Here is a 17,380-nt window from a genome sequence, read left to right on the forward strand (position 1 = left end):
TGCATGCTGCCCTTAAACCTCAAAGGAGTGCGGTGACTGCTGGCAGTACATGTGCCCTTACATGTGAGGCTGGAGTGGGGTAGCCTCGTCTGCTCCATTTAGAGCAGTATTGTGGATAAAACTAGGTCATGGACACTTTATAAATGCAAAAACTGCTTTGACTTTCTGTAATAAAAAGATGCAACCAACAACATGATTTATTATTGGCTAACATGGCATCTTTGCCAGGATAAAGGTTTGTTTCACAAGTCATATTTAGATGAAGCAGTCTAAAAGAAGAATGACCAACTTTAACTTTTGCAAAACATTTTTTTTTTTTTTTTTTAAATTATGGAATACTATGGTATGTACTTGCATTGTTTATTATTAACATCGAGAGGGAGGGAACACCTCACCTCTTGTTGAGACAAACAAAATTTAAGTATTGGCAGTGGTTCAGTACAGACGCTTTAGTGTATATCAGAACAAGGCTATTTACAGCTTAATCAACCTTGAATAATAAGCTAAACAATCGCTCTCTTTTTAACAACACAAACTTAATCAACTTTATCAGTTACAAATATCAATCCATCCATGACAATGGGCCTGCCCTTTCCAACAACAAATAATCATTTTGCTGAATAACAGGACCATTCAATGGCTTTAAGGCAAATTAATGCTCGTTTAGGCTTATATGAGATTCAGGCAAAAAGGACGGCCTGTCAACTCGATTCGTTCTACTTTAGGATCCATGGTAAAGAAGCATGGTGCTGAAGAAGGCATGGTCATATAATTGCTCTGCTTTCACAGACTTCAGGTGCTCCACCTGGCTGCCTGCAGTGCCGTTGTTCTCAGGTGAGTCGCTGTAGATGAGTTGGCCGATTTCTGCCGCTGGGTCACACCCAAATGGAAGCTGTGGTTGATCGTGACCGTTTGAGGACAAATCCTCACAGTGTCTCGCACCTGCCACTGGAAATGAGACAAATAGTCAAAGGGCAGACACATAATTAATTTGTCACTATACTCCTGCTTCCATAAATATAACAAAAGAGGCAGAACTCTGAATTGATTTTGTTTTGCACAACTATTGAAAAGGGGGCTTGAGATGACGGGCGAACTACAGTAAAGTTTAGAAGCTTTAACGTGACCGCATTTCAACACACTCACGACTCACAGAGTGGATCAATAGATTGCAAAATACATTCTACAGCCTTGTGTAATCCCACAAGTGTGACCTGAGACCTTGTTTTAAATGGATCACATACTGACCTGCGGTCGCTGTGGCATACGGTTGGTGCCATATGACACACTGACCCAGTTTTTGACTCCACGGGAGTATTTAAACTAATGCATCAAGTCAAGCAAATCTTAAATCTTCCAGATGTAATGCCATAATCCAAACCCTACATAACATGCAGATGTGACTTAAATGAGGGAAGTTCAGTCTAGTGAAAGTATCTTTATAACCCTTCATTTGCATCATTCTGAAATAAAATTTAGTTGGAAGGCCAACAAAAACACCATAGGGACAGGACTTAACAGATGCATGATAATACATCAAGAAACAAAAAGTCCACCACAGTCACATTTAGAAAATTTATCAACATTTAATGATTTCACACAATCAAGTACAAAGCTAAACCTGCTCAGTACTAAGCATTGCACGCTCCAAGTTGAATGACTATACACTCGGACCTTCTGGCATTTAAAGCAAAATACAAATTAACTACCTGGAACATGAAATAGTACTACAAAATACAGAGAGAAGAAAGAATACCACTATCTAGAAAAGTTGAAAATAATGTACATCGAGTAATTATTCCACTATCAAGTAAAGCTCAAGAAGTAAGGCTTTTTGCAAATTCCTGCAAACTTTCTTAAGCAATACTGTTTACTCATAATGTAAAATGGCCAATTACCAATTTCAAAATCAGACTGGGTATTATTATATAACATACAGATGTGCAAGCCCTGCTAGTTGCCTAAAAAAAAACGCTAACATATACAGTAAACATTCACCATGCTTGAGAATCAAATAAGCACACAGCCAAAATGAACGCAAGGGAACAAACAGGAATAACCAAATTCCAAGCCCATGGACCACTACGTCTGCGTATATGACATCTGCAAACTAGGAAAAAGCTGCAGTTTAGTTGTTTATACTTTAGGAGCTACATTCATGTTGGGATATGCTTTGGCATAAGGGCAATCTTGAATACAAAACAGCATCAGCTAATGTGTGGTAGCATTTAACCTTGGGAGATATTTCCTTACTGTATATTAAAGAGTCATTGTTATATATCATCATCAAGCATTGTTTAAAATCAGAAAATATTTGATTTATTAAGCTCAACTGGGAGAAAAATGTATGCCTCAAGAAAACCATCCAATATCCATTTAGATATAACATTTTATGTGCTTACTAGTCACTTTTTTTGTTTTTTTTAGCCATCTCTCTTAATCAAACTGTAAAGGAATATCACACTTTTTCTAAGTTGTTTGGGACAAGCATGTAACAGCTTTACCCATTCCATACTGAAATACACTGACGTCCCCAGCATGAGGCCAATAGTAACATCTTCAGGTGACCAATGAAGCTGCCCATTTTCCTATTGTGCAACGATGCACAATTTGACAAGCAATAATTAAGACTAACTTTAGACGTGACCAATCAGCCAGATGACCTGCGTTCGCAGTGGTGGCCCCACTGTGTCGAGGGAATGTCAATCAATTCATGTCATCTAGGATGTTGCTGTATAATTGTGCAAAACAAAACTCATCCTTTTCTCATACACATAAAAAAATCAGGATTACACAATGATTATCTGTATAATTGGACGGACGCATTAAATATAACTATATAACAAAGAAACTGCAATTCTTTTTTCCATCCGAGTATAATCAGTTACATGGAAAAGTAGAAAAGACAGCACACACACTACTATTCATCTTTCAAGTGTAGCTTACCACCAGATCAAAACAGATCTATTTCTTTATGCATGTATTATGCCAAAAAAGAAAAAAACATAGCCAGATGATACCAAGAAGATATACTGCACAAATGAGAACATTAGCGTTTGCCACTACACACACACCAACCCTCTACAGGTAGGCATAAGAGTTGGTGCAACGACAGGGGGTCTGCATTGATGCCACAGTGATGACCTCCAGCTCTTTAGTTGCAGGGCTCGACCTGTCCTGTTCCCCCTGGTCCTCACACTGATCCATGGGCCCTGGCCCCTGTGGTGGTGCAAACCCATTCAGCCCAAATGCAAAGGGTCCTGGCCCACCTGAGGTTACAGTCGCTGCCAACTCCATGTTCATGCTTTCCATCTGGGCCTCTCCAGCACCACCCTGTGGCCCATTCCCGTTCAGCAATTCTGGTGGCATGCCCAAACCTGAGAGAGAGAGATGCATGCAGGAGTAAAGCTGGGAATGGCATTTGAAAAGAACTGTTTCACTTCAAGCTCGACAGGAACAATGAAACATCATATAAGGCTCCAGCTGGATTTCTTGCTGTTCCTGGATCTATTTTGAAGGCATTTTATGGTTCTGAACTTGACACTGTAGTTAAATGAATACTTTGTTTTAACAAACTACTTAAAGTTAATGTCTGGTGCTAAAATATATGGTGTGTGAAGCTTTACTACAACAGACTTGATTTTTACATACAGGGTGCATGCGCATACATTTTATATCTGCCTACCATTATCATGAGGTCATACACACAGATCCCACATGGGGCAGTCTTGTCTGTGCTCAGAAATGCTGTGTATTTGGCTTATTGTTGAGTAATTTAGTCCAGAATGACTGCATGTGCAGCAGCCCAAGCTAATATTAGACATTCAAGCTGGAAGAAAGCTGGAAAAGAAAAAGGTATATCTAAAAATAACTCAAAGCAGGTCTGATCAGCTTAGTGTCCTACCGTTAGGTCTAGCCTTCTTCACTGGGTTCGCTTCCATGCCATCGAACGACCTCTTTCTGTTGGGCACGCCATTCAAGAAGCTGCGTCCCTGGATAGTGGGGTGAGCGTGGCCCCCATTCTGGGTCACACCATTCAGAAAAGCCCCGTTATGGGACTGAGCCATGTTTTGCTGGAAGTTCTGGGCATTGGAGAGAATCTCAGCGCACTCCTGGAATCCCTGGGCGTGGGCCAGGTCAGCAGCAGTCAGCCCACTGGCATTCCTCATACTGCACAACGGGAAGAAGTAGTGTTAGAGACCCTCGCTGTACGTTTTGAGTCACACAAACAAAAAAACAAACAAAAACAAGACACGCCCAAGCGCTCACACACAGGCACACACATACAGACTCATTAAGCAAGTATTCGCACACACAGACAGACACACAGATGTATAGAAATAGCCTGTGCTGCTCTAGCCTCTCACATCCTCTTCGTCATCCTCAAGAGAGATGACGACTGATCCTTTTGGATCATTTGCATCTTCCATAGAACTTAAATCCTGACAGTTTCCAAATAATTAAGGAAACACGTATGCTGCAAAAGGACATGATTAAGACAACTGAAGGTATGCACTGGTTTATTCAGATGAGAACCTGAAATGATGATTAAGATATTTCTATGATATGATCCACTGAATCCAAAAAGAGAATTTCTGCAGGTGATGTGAAGAGCTACATCTTGTCCTCAGGACAAACACGACATCAAGGAGGATTTTGGAAAGAATGAAAGGCTGCCGTCATCTCACATTTCCACCAGTGATACTGCTCAAGGATTTCTGCAATGCCCGCATCCAAATTGCAGCCAATGATGTTGCCATGTGACAAATTTAAGCTGCAAAGAAAAAACCTGAAGTGGTACACTGTATGTGTATGTGTGTGTGAATGAGTGTGTGAGAAGTGGGAAATGGTAGATTGATGAATTATTCTCAAGACAAGTACAAGATCCAGAAGTTCATCATCCAAAGGAAGCCAGGATGTAGCAGAGTTGTATCTTCAGGGAAAGTGCAGATTCAGTGGTCTTGAGGGAGAATGAAACAAGGACAAACTGCAACCTTCAACCAATGGAAATCCACACATCTTCATCTGGTCTTCATCTTGTTTCGGGAAGGAGGAACAAGAGAATGAAAAAAAACAAAAAAAAAAACAACCGTACTGCTCTAAGAGGAGTTTGTACAGTCATTCGTTAACCAAATCTGCACAATGTTCAGAGGTGTTAATCATATCCAGTTGCAGCAGGAATAACATGACTTTTTTTTTTGATTGCAATAATGAATGAGCAAACAGTGGTGTCTTTTCTATTTTCAGACTTGCACATGGCACCTGAGTATGGAAGCAGTTTCACTCGAAAAATAAAACCATGACAGATAATACATCTTATCAATGCAATTAATACTATGTGAATTGAGATTAAACTGTTATCTTCATGTTGCTACTGTAATTATGCAGTAAATAATCTGGCAGATATATTAGTCAGTTTCCTCCTGCTGAAGTGAAATTAACATGCAGGAACAAGTATCTGACGGTCTACCTCTAACCAATAGGGGCCTTTTGGCTTAATGATGAGAACTCTCCATTCATTGGCCAGTTTCAAAACAATACTGCACTTGTTCTGTGTCTAAATGTCATCGCACAGCAAAATGAGTTCCCCAAGCGAACAGCCACGTCTTTGTCAGAGAACTGGGACTTCGGCCCACATCCAAATTTGTACTTACTATTAAACATGTGACAGGAACAATGAAAACTTCACCATCTGCAGCCTGTTTTTTATATATATATATCTCTCTCTCTCTCTCTCTCAATAATCCAGAGGATAGGTAATGTCCAATTTTAGTGAACAAGGTATTAAAAACTAGGTTTTATTCTAGTTTATTTACTCTCGTTCTACTACTTTACTCACTGCTAAATTGAAACCAAGTGACACTGACTTCCACACAATGAGGCAGAATTTTAAGCACATGGCTACTGTTTGGTCATTCATTTTGTTTAGAAATTCTTCTCTCTCTGCCTTTTTTATCTAAACAGTTGTGCAAAAAAAGAAACATTTCAAGAGCTAGTGCACATGTAAAACATTTTATAAAGAATTTAAGATTGAAAAAACAAAAACAAAAAAAAGTAGATAAAATCACACATTAACTTGTTGCACATTACCCGTCCCCTTCAAAATTAACGCTTCCAAAGCATTATTCCAAGAAATTACATTTATATCAAAACCAGTTTGAGGTAAGGCAGATGGCTTGATCTCACTCAAAGGAACACAAATTAAACTATTTAAATCAACAGTTCATTACTCTTAATGAACAAAATTTCTTTCTGAACAGAAAAAGTGAGCCAATTAGTGTAGACTAGAGACAACCAATGAACTGAAACATTACTGCATGCAAAATAGATTTCAAGGAATTATCAAACCCTTTAGGCCATTATCAGATACTGACAACTACATTTATTGTAAATCTGTCCATTTTAAATGCTACCAAATTACTTGTCGTAGTTGTTCAGAGAAGGTCCAGTGATTAAGCCTGCAGTCTCTGGAGCCACATGTGTGCTGACCTCAGATCAAATCCCAACAAACCTTCCATCTCCTGAACTTTGGCTTCCTCAGTTTTTCACCACTTAAAAACTCAATACTGAGAGTGGCTGCAAAGTCCACCCGTCATTCTATGGAGTAAAAGATCTTTGCTTTATTGACAAAGCAATCATAGGAAACTCCCAGCCATGTTTTAAGGTTTGACCAAAATGGATCTAGGAGGGTTTCAGGTGCTGTGGCATTACAACAGCATTCATGGATTCACAAAAAGACAATCTCATATAGAATACTTTCTTTTCTGATAAACTCACTGTTTTTCCTTACTCACTTAACCTCCATTATTTCCTCTTCCTTCTTCCACCTTGGATTATTGGATGACCCCCTTCATAACGCTATAATCCCTTTACAGTATCCTAAAAAGAGTATTCCTTTAGTGAGACCTGACATCTACAGTTAGCACTGATCCAAAAAATGGACAACAGAGTGCACTGGTTAACCCAGGATTGACGAGGAAATTTAAAAAGGAAGCGTTAATTCTTTGTAAATGCCTGGTATGCTTTGCTTTTCCGTCCTAAGCACACAATATGCATCTTCTCTAACTATCGTCTAACCTTCCAGCCTATTATCATGCTACATGTTGACATGGGACTCACGTGATTAAACCTGTCCATATAAAGGGCTCCTATGGTTAGTTCACATAATCAAAAACAAATCATAAAATGAAAACAAAAGACTAGATACAGGAACAATCATGGATAATAAGCAAAGCATGCAGGTCTAAAACTTTAGTTTTGATTCATAAAAACCTAGCATTAAAACCAATCACCGCAAGAAATACCTCAACAGTTTGCCAGTGTGTAGATAGGAAGCGATAGTGAGAACACTCAATGCCACAACAGTGCGGCTATCCCAGGGAACGGGGCAGACTCAGCAGTGTCTATTCTCCCCCTTTCTAGGATTACTTGAAAAAACCAAGTCATTTCCAATTCAATGGCTGCAAAACATTAAGACGTACGGTTCTGTTTCTGTTAACAGTATAGAAAACTTTTTTTTTTGTAACTTATTGTCACTTTCATAAAGGAAAAGGTGACAAAGATTAGATGTCAAAACAGACTATGATATTGTATAGGGTTAATACTATGACATACAAAATGAAACATTTCTGTGTAGGAGATAAAATATTTGGTACAGTGAAATGACAGTGAATAACCATTGCAACAGGATGATTGTTAGCATTACACAGTTCAGTACATGATGCTATGCTAATCTAACCCATCTCACTCAGCTGCTCTAAGCCTCTGTCACTGCTCTACTCTCATCACTGGCAACACTTTCCTTCCTGCTGCTAGCTTGCTAATGGACCTTCTTAACACTTTGAGGCTCATGACAAATAATAAAAACCTCCTTTTTATGATGAAACTTGGATTTTAGGGTGATAGAAAATAGAAAAAGTAATTTTTTATGACTTTTTTTTTTTTTTTTTTTTAAAGTATCTAATTGTTTTAACCCATGTAGATTACATTTAGAGTTGGCCACTAAGTTACCCTGTGAGGCAGCCGGATTCACAAGATCACACTTCGAATCCATCTTGCCAGGCTTCAAGTTAAACCACAGTGGTTCTGCATCCTGTGAGGAGGCTTCAGGCATAGTTTAGGTGTGACGGCAGTGAGAGAAGCGACTGTTCGTTTGAGAACAACGGTGGCTCCTAAAGAGGTTAACGTAGATGATGCTACAGCATCAGTTATGTCAGAACTGGAGAGTATTTCCTTATTGAAAGAACAACAAAGAACGGTACTGAAGGCTTCATTGGAAAAGATGTCTGCACTCTTGTCCCAACTGGCTTCAGAAAGAGTGTCATTTTCCTACTGCGTCATATGATTCATTCATCTGATTTGTTAAAGTAAGCAGTGATCGACGATGATAAAGAAATGGTTTATCAATGCCAAGTATTTTTTTTTTTGAAAGTGCCTACCCCCTTTTTCCAAAATACTTTCGCGTCATTTCATTGGATGATTTCCCAGATGGTTTTATTAGATATTACAGGCTTTCATTTAAAGCAGACAGGGTAAAGTTAAGCTCATTGAATTACATGGATATTTAAAGTATGTTAAATCTCCGTTGTAACATTTGAATCATGAACATTGTTTTTTCACTGTGAGTATTTTGTCATATTTGGTGTAAACGGAGAGACGATAAGAGGTGGGCAAAGGAGCCCTGTCTCTTCATTAAGGAGAAGTCTTCTTCACAAGACTGTTCCAGTCTTACTGAATCAAAACGATTCAATGTAGTAGTTTCCCCAAAGGAAAGTTCTTCTCACTTTGTAATGGGACAAAGCTAAGCATCACACGTCCCTCTTTCAAATAGATTTATACCCTCGTCTGGAACAGGTCCCTGCAGCGCAAGCATGTGCAGGGAAAAATTCCTGTGTGTGAATATGTAAATATAGATAGCAATGTGAAGGGTTGGTGGTTTGGGTCAACAGGAAAAGGGAAAATGTATCCACCTGTGAAACCACTGGCAGTTTCAGCTGAACTCATATAAAGTTCAGCGCAGCCAATGATTCATGAAAGTTTATGAAAGCCTCTGATACTGAAAGCCTTCGTACATATTTTGGACTATGAAATCATCCAGACAGATGAGTGGTGTCAGGTCCTTGACTCAAACCCACAGTCAGCTATCAGGTGCTGTTGGGTGATCCCTGATCATCTGTGGCTGTCTTTGGCAGCCGTTCGGCAAACTGAGAGCGTTGAATCAGTGGTGGGGGCAGATGGTGAGAGAGCTCTCTGAACTGCAGTTTCGACTAATGAATCAGAGATGGATCCATTTAGTAGAGTTTCTCCTCACTGTTCACATCTGTTTTCTTCTTCAACAAGCAAAAAGCCTGACACTACCAGAGCATAGAAGTGTAGGAACAGTCACTGCTGCAAAGTGCATACAGTGAGACCATTTATGAATCCAGACTGATTATTTCCTCCTGTGAAGGCACAGGTCAGCTGGCCAGTTACAATCTTTGAGGTGTATCCAAGAGCAACAGAAGACGTGAGGTGTCACAAGGTGATGACGCAAAGCGTTTGATAAGAAGTCAAGAGCCTTTTACTCAAGAATCTTTGCAGAGAAACTCAACAAAGCGAGCAGTTAGCAAATGAGGTCTCCAGCGAGGGGGGTGGGGGACGTGCTGATGGCAATGATTCAAATATTACTTAAAAAAAAGTTTAGTGTCCACGACATTGATGTGATGCAACAAGTTGTGTTTGTACACAGCAATAAATACAGGAGCATCACCGCTAAAGGTTATACTTCAAGTATTGTAGTATTTAAAGGCACTGGTTTTAATCTAAAAATATGATTAACCTCCACTTATTAGATCTAGAACTATAAATGGGAATTCTTCACTGAAGCTTATCGTCTGAAATACTGGACAAAACAGACTCCATTAACATGTATTTATGTGTGTTGTCGAGCCAGCCACAGCGTTTGCCGGAATGCTTTTTGACTCACATTACTAGCAGAGAGAGACTTGGCTGAAAGAGCCTCAGCGCATTTGCAGCTTCCATTACTATAATGCAGTGGGTTTTACTGTAGACTGTTCATTGTTGTCTCAGTTTTGTTATGGACGGCTAAGCGGAGGCACTTCTTAAGAGGTGTGACAATGGGGAGCTTAAAGCTGTCTTCAAAGGTGAATAAAACCACCTATCAGAGATTTTGGGAAGAAGATTGAGAGCATGTAGGCGTCAACTAATACGTTCATGTTCCCGTGGAAAAGGACAATCAAACAATCTGACATAAGTTTGAACCTGGAATAACGGAAACATTCATGAAACTCAGATAAAGTTTGATGGCTGCTGTACTGGTTTATTACACATATTGTTGATTATATTTTTATACCTTATAATTAACTATGTGAATAGCTATGGGTACACAAGTTTTCATAAAATTATACTTTCCATTATACTCTTCAGCATCTTGCTTAACTGTGCCACACAACAAATTGTATGTCACACTCACAGTAAAATATTAACTTAACTAATTTTTATGCATAGAAAAGCGCATCTGTTCAATTTGGTGTCTTATGTGTATGTACAGTATATTTTCAGACTCATCTGCACTCATCAGCATTATTTAGCTTTGGCAATTTTTAAGCTTTGGATAATCCCTTTCTTTAGTTAAACCCCTATATATATATATATTTTTTTTTATTAGTAAGAAAACGTAAGTGAAATTTTTTGACGTTATTGTAAAAGACACCTGACATCAACTTAATTTTGAAGTTAGTGTAAAGTTATTTTGTCATGAGCCTCATTCCCCCCTAGTGTGCCTTAGTTTCCCTCCCAGTTGTGTCCCACTACATTTCTGGGTCATAAGTAAAAAAACAAACAAAACAAAACAGAACTTGATAATAAACTAAACTAAATGCAATATCTGTGATCTGCAGGGGGAAAAAAATCACATATCATTTTCATCATAAACATTACTCATCAGCTGATAACCAAATGCACATTACAAAACTTGAGCAAAAAATGAAGCATTTCTTAAACATGTCTGCATGGATTTAATTTGATGAAACAGCCAACTCAACCAGGGGTATCATAAACCATGGAAAAGAAAGGACCAACCAAGGGTTTAAGGTAAATCACCTTGGTTTACAGTCTGATTTATAAAAAAAACATTGTGTCTCAGCTGTTGGGATCAACTACCTTCATAAAATAAATAACTATATTTGCTATTCTTTTAGTTTCCATTTGCACTGTATGTCATGAGGGCCATGTAGTTAAAAAGAAACCCTCCAAGAAGAGATTATGAAATATTCTATGATATTATGATCATGACATTGAAACCAGGAGCAACTAGAGGCCCAAATCAGCAGAACTATTATCAAATTTAATGATGTCAAATACAAATGCATTCTCTCCTCATTGCATCACACGGCTCATATATAGAGCCAATGTTTCACTTTGGTGTATTTGATTAACTTATTCTACTGCCATCATTTACTGAGCTCACATGACCAGTGTTTCTGATGACAGGATAAAAACATTCAAAATTTAACGACAAACTCTTCATCTATGAACTCCCTGGTTGTTTTGGGTCTCTGGACATCAATGGTATCAGAGGGAAAGGCTTAGAGTTTGTTGCAAAAAAAAATGAAACTGCAAATAAAACAACAGTTAAGATGGAAGGAAAAACTAACTAATATATCATTTTAATAAGTAAATGTGATTAAAATACACTTAAACATTTAACGTTAGCATCACAGATAATATATAATATGTTCTGCTTCAAATGCCAATTTATGTGCACTTGTTATTCAAGCAAAACAAAACGAACTGATTTATGAAACTGTGATGAAAGTAAAGTTTGCATACTTGTAAAATAGGACCGTGGCAATAGGTAAATGAAGTGCTACATCCACTGAGCAGACTGGCTTATATGACCTTTGGGAAATAAAGGTGTGGAAAGCAAAACACAGAGAGTAACACTGTCAGGTGTAATTGTTTTGTCTCCCAACAGGTTTTACATTTAAACTTAAAAAACAGGAAAGATGGGTTGTGTCTCTTTGGCATTTGTTCATGCTTCAGGTGCAGCGACAATAACAGTATGTCGTCCATACATAGAAAGAAAAGCAGCTGCCAATTACAAAGGTATGACTAAGCCCTCCAACTTACTATTTATGTACTTCCAAAAATACAGCTAAGAAACAGGGTCGTCTGGGCTGGTTTCATTCATCATGCAAAATTCATTACTTTACGATCTATTTCATGTTATTTTTATCTTGTCAATGTCAAGAGCAATCTTTGTATCCTTTGCAACAAATGACACCAGCCAAAATTATCTCAGCAGATCAAACCTTGATTTGCGGTTCTTGTGCAGTCTCCTAAAAATGTAAAGCATGCAGCCAGATATATATGATCTATGCATTTTCATTTTATGCAACAAATACATAGCCTTTTCATACTGACAGTAAAAGGGCTCCAGAAAAAAGAGGTAATGTGCATTTGGTCATCTAGTCAAGCTGTGTATGTATGACACTAACCAAAACAAATGTTAACAAAGAAAACCACACTCTAGACTTAACAAACATCATGCAATATGGCCTACTCTGCTAAGAACAGTTCATCAACCTTTACATTAAGTTGTCCTCGTGTGTGGAATAATTGTGGTGGATTTCCAAAGCTGTTAGTTAACATCAAAAGGCACCGTGCAGAGTTAATTATCTACTTTTATTGAAATGCAGCTTTTCCTCATATCACAAGGGTAATATGAAAGTGTCCGCAGAATGTAAATGAAAAGTGCTTATAAATAATTCTCTGTGAACCCAACAGGTCTTTGTTAAGATATTACACACAGAGGGCAACTTAATGCGAATTGTTGCAATGAAAAACAACAATTTCAAGGATTAACATAGTGTGTCACATTTTCAAGGGAGCGTCACCAATTCTATTAATATTTAACAATAACGCATCTCAGAGTCAAACGGTTTTAAGATAAAGGGAGTAAAGACATATCACAGAGTTTGTCTTGTAAACTTTAGTGTCCTGCAACAAAAAAGTTTCAAGCTAACTAAAAATGAACTCTGGCCATTTAATTAACTGTGCAACAATCATTCATTAATAGCGGCTGGAGGAAGACGTATGTTTCACGCAATTCTTTGGTTGACAATTTTAACACACAGAATTGTCCTACTGTATGGATCTTTAAAAGATGGCTTCTGTGCTCAGTTTGATGTGCTCTTCAAAGCTGTGCGCAAATTTTAAACATGCCCAGCACTGTTTACATGTAGCAAACATATACATATACAACTTTAGGAGATTTACTGTTATGTCGCCATTTAATAGAAGAGCTTTCTTCTAAGTGGGTGTGTGCAGGACAGCCATGGTAAAAATGTAATGTCCAAAATTACTCAATAGTTCTTATATTGACACATTTCACAAAATCATATCTCTTTATTCTAATTTCAAGACTGGTAAAGTTAATTTGCCAATCATCTTTCTTCCATTCTTGAATTGTGGAACTCGCACTTAAACCTAATCACTGCTCTGCTTTCAGTTTGGTGATGATCCCTTGCAAAGGTGTAACTGAGATGTTGGATAGTACTGAGGAAAAGAAATGCAGACACAGATCTGATCACAGGACTTACTCAGCTTTCGCTCCCTGAATCAAGAGAGCGTTGATACACTCCAGACTGCCCGCACGAGCAGCCTTGTGGATGGGCGTCTCGCCCACATAGTCCTGCATGATGACAAAAGACTGCAATTACACACAGAATAGCATGATTGTTCACAAGAGGTTTCATATAGTAAATATATGATTAAGTTTTGAATCAAATACACCCTCTCTACTTGCCTCCTTCTACAACTCCAAGGTTAATAAACAGACCGTCGGAAAGATAAATGAGGTGCAGCTCTGCAGGGCATAGCCTGAACTTTTCACCCAGACTACACCACCGCCCACACACATTTACAGTTACACATTAGGAAGAATGCAGATGGGAGAGAGAGAGAGGGGAGGAAAACCACTCGAAGGCTGTCTCTAGCCACAACATAATGTGGGCTGTGCTCAAATACTGAGCTAATCCTGAGAATATCCTCCAGTTGTTTATTTCAACATATGCTGAGCAAACTGAAAGACAATTTATAGAAATTTCATGATGACGACAACATGTTATGTCATTGTGACCTACTAATCTGATTTTTCCCAGCAGTGCAGCGGAGCATAAAATATAGCCCCAGTGCATGAAAATACACAATGAGGAGAAGACATGACGACTACAGTCTGAGAGTAAATGCACTACCAGAAAATGCAACGGATAAACATAATCTGAATGGAAGTCTGGTCCTCTGTCTGATTTAGTAAATAGCAACAGCACTGCAAGGGTCTTGACCCCATTTTAGAGTGATCCTCCTTGATGGGATCAGTCTGAGCTCAACCTCTCAGACTGCTCCAGTCTTTCCACTCACGCATACTCACATACTTTATTTTTATTAACCTTTAAGAGATCTGTTGTTAAATGTTTGGTCGCATACAGTCTACAGTTCCTTTGCAATGTGCTGTTTTCCTTGTAGCATTATCACTATACTTTGTGAGAAGTCACATTTAAAAACATCTCTCCAGGAAATGTCAACAAGGACAATCACTGTAAACTTACTTAACAAGTTGTGAGATTTTCAGTGTTTCATTTCCTGGTGTACAGTGTGCACGCATGTGTCGAGTGTCCACCTGATGTCATACCTGTCTGTTAATATCTGCACCAGCTTGGAGTAGCCATAACAAGCACTCAGGGTGGCCCCCAAAAGCAGCAATGTGAGTGGGCGTCTGTGCAAACCTGGAGGTCACCGCATTCACACCACAGCCCACCTGAACCAGACGCATCACACACTCCAACTGTGACGAGACAAGGGCAATACATAGAAGTTAGATTACAAGATATGCACAGTGATTCATTTGCTTTTCTTCAGCAGACACTGGGCAGGTATAGACAAGTGTAGTACAGTGGCTGGTTAGAGGCAAAAATGCTATACTGTTGTGCTCTATCTGCAGGCGTGCGTCCAATTCCTGTGCAAACTATATCTTTATGGCTGCCCTTCCCTAACTGTAACACAAGCTCATGTGAGTTTAGGAGAGGTGAGCACAGCTTTAGGGCTGCAACTCAAGATTATTTTCATTTTCATTAAAATACTGATTATTTTCTCAATTGACTGGTTAATTGTTTGGTCTACAAAACGTCCTCAGATGTCTTGTTTTGACCACGACCCAAAGATATTCCGTTGAATGTTAGAGGAGAAACGTTACTGAAACCAAAAAATACCCAAATGTAATCACACAACTTTGACCTTTTTGTCTTAAAAAGAAAAAAAATACTCGAAGCAAATAATCACGTCTTAAAATAGCAGGCAATGAATTTAATGGTTGACAGCTAACAGATCGTTGCAGCTCCTCACAGCTCGTTACAAACGACTCATAAACGATGAAATGTGGTGGAGAAGTTGCTTTGAATCAGACGCACGTTTTGAATACAATGGTTTAGAGGTTAGAAGAGAGTAAAGAGGTAAATGGAAATTACTGGCCATTCCTACTTCAGTGCTCATGTATCACACGCTTGTAAATTGTCTTGGGCGGACTCTGAAACGCCATGTTTAAACCGTTGGTTTAAGCCAACTAACGTTAATTTTTCTGGTCACGTTTGAGCTTCTTTGTTATCTCGTCTCACCTCTCGGCCATTAACTTTATAGTGAAAACTGTTCCCGCTCAACGTAATATTCAGCCTTTTGCTCACAAACCTCGCTTTTATACGCAACATGCCTAAGATGTAATGCGGACCGGTACAATTTGTGAAAACCCGTCCGCCATAAAGCCGTATCTATTTCACGTTTCCAGCCCATTGTCTGCCTCCAGTGAGCGATGGCTGCGTTCAGTCTCATCATCAGCTAACGCTAACAGTTAAGGCAAACATCAGGAAATGGCCGAGACGAAGCTCATGTCGGAGAGCGCTGGCGCTCGTCCTACACATTTTCACCAAAATGCTTTGGTGGGAGAAACCTGGTCCGTCAAACACCCAGCTAGCGAGCTACCTTTCCGAAATGAGCGCCCCAGTGTATGGGCGTCCAGCCGTAGAAGGTGTCCTCCACCGTGAGGTCAGCCGGGTTTGCGGAGCACTGAAGGAGGGAGCACAAGGCACCGACATCTCCATCCCTGCATGCCCGATGGAGCGGGAAGCGGCTGTTTAAGACCTCCTCGCTCGAGAATCCAGACTCCACTCCCACCGACATGGTAGCAAAACGGAACAAAACGATAAATAACACAAAACTACTGAAGAAGACACGACAAAATGACTAGCTGCTGTTTAGTTGTGGTTGCCGATGGGGTGCCCGTAGATCAGGACACGCGCCACCCTGCTTGCTGTGTCTCTCTTTCTGCCTGACAACACAAAGCAGACGGGGCAGAGCACGCGCCGAAGTGAAACTTGAGAAACGCAGAGCTCGCGGCAAACTGCGGGCTGGAGTTGACGTTCCTGAATTTTGCTCCTCGTCTTTGAGGTTTAACGACAGCTGCTGCCGTCAGTGTCTCACTACTGCCATCTTCTGGAGTGAATTAACCCCTACAATGAACCCTGTTTAAAACTGAGCAGCCCGGCAAACTCATTAATCCTGCCGCTGTTAGCCTTAATCTTCTAATTTCTTTCATCATGACAGTTCTCTCTTGCAACTAATAAGCACATTTTCTACTGTTTCTGGTGCCGAACAATGTTCACAAAGACCGGTTCTCTGTAATGTGAAGAGTAGCCCTCTGTTTTGAACTGAATGTAAATATATTCCACTTAACTCCCGATCACAGTGCTCTTGCCACTCTATTATTTTTCCTCCCTACAATGCTCAGTAGTTGGTTGGCTCCTTTTATGGCCACCAGGGGGCAGAATAACTTCAAAAACAAGCTGGTAGACAGCATAGATAAGCAGCCAGGGACAGCGCCCCCAGGCCCCGATAGCTCCAGACTTACTCTGTGTTAACTTGTTTGTGCCAATTTTTATCAAAAATCCACTGGAAAGCTGAAATGTGCTGACAAAATGATTCATATCTTTTTCAAGTGTCTTCAAACAACAATTACATGCCCACATGTACACTGAAACTATCCCAGAAGAGATCAAAGTATTCAGTGTGAGTACGAGGTCACAACATTTTATTTGTGTTCAAAAAATAATCCTGAGGTTCAGCCAATGCTCATAAGTGGATATCTTCCCAAATTAACCTTTCCAGTGCTGAATTCCATCTTTATTTTACCATCCATCTGCTGCAGCTCAGGAATGACACACTGTGGAAACACAAAGATAAAATTTGGTATCAAGAAGACTAACTTTGGTAGATATAATGTAATTGTCGGGTTGTTAAAGCTTACTGCTAAAGTTGTAGTTTTTACACAACA

At 39.5% G+C, this 17,380-nt stretch overlaps 1 protein-coding gene across 1 annotated transcript; it reads right to left on the bottom strand.

Moving 5' to 3' along the window:
* Positions 1 to 179: 179 nt before the first annotated feature.
* Positions 180 to 16,514, bottom strand: ankrd10b (ankyrin repeat domain 10b). The gene is made up of 6 exons (XM_076746225.1): positions 16,033 to 16,514; positions 14,693 to 14,845; positions 13,602 to 13,693; positions 3,905 to 4,170; positions 3,270 to 3,377; positions 180 to 948 (listed from the first exon to the last, which is right to left on the bottom strand). Exons 1-6 carry the CDS (start codon positions 16,228 to 16,230, stop codon positions 722 to 724), a joined length of 1,044 nt encoding a protein of 347 aa, XP_076602340.1. The 5' UTR covers positions 16,231 to 16,514; the 3' UTR covers positions 180 to 721.
* Between the last annotated feature and the right edge of the window lie 866 nt (positions 16,515 to 17,380).

This window comes from Chaetodon auriga, chromosome 13 (genome assembly GCF_051107435.1).
Source record: "Chaetodon auriga isolate fChaAug3 chromosome 13, fChaAug3.hap1, whole genome shotgun sequence".
Classification (NCBI taxonomy): domain Eukaryota; kingdom Metazoa; phylum Chordata; class Actinopteri; order Chaetodontiformes; family Chaetodontidae; genus Chaetodon; species Chaetodon auriga.

Excerpts from the sequence above, each read along its gene's own strand:
- ankrd10b (XM_076746225.1), bottom strand. The coding sequence starts at position 16,230 with ATGTCGGTGGGAGTGGAGTCTGGATTCTCGAGCGAGGAGGTCTTAAAC. Across the intron at positions 14,846-16,032 it reads GGGGCGCTCATTTCGGAAAG|TTGGAGTGTGTGATGCGTCT; the intron begins GTAGCTCGCTAG and ends GTCTCGTCACAG. Across the intron at positions 949-3,269 it reads GGCAGCGACTGTAACCTCAG|TGGCAGGTGCGAGACACTGT; the intron begins GTGGGCCAGGAC and ends TCTCATTTCCAG.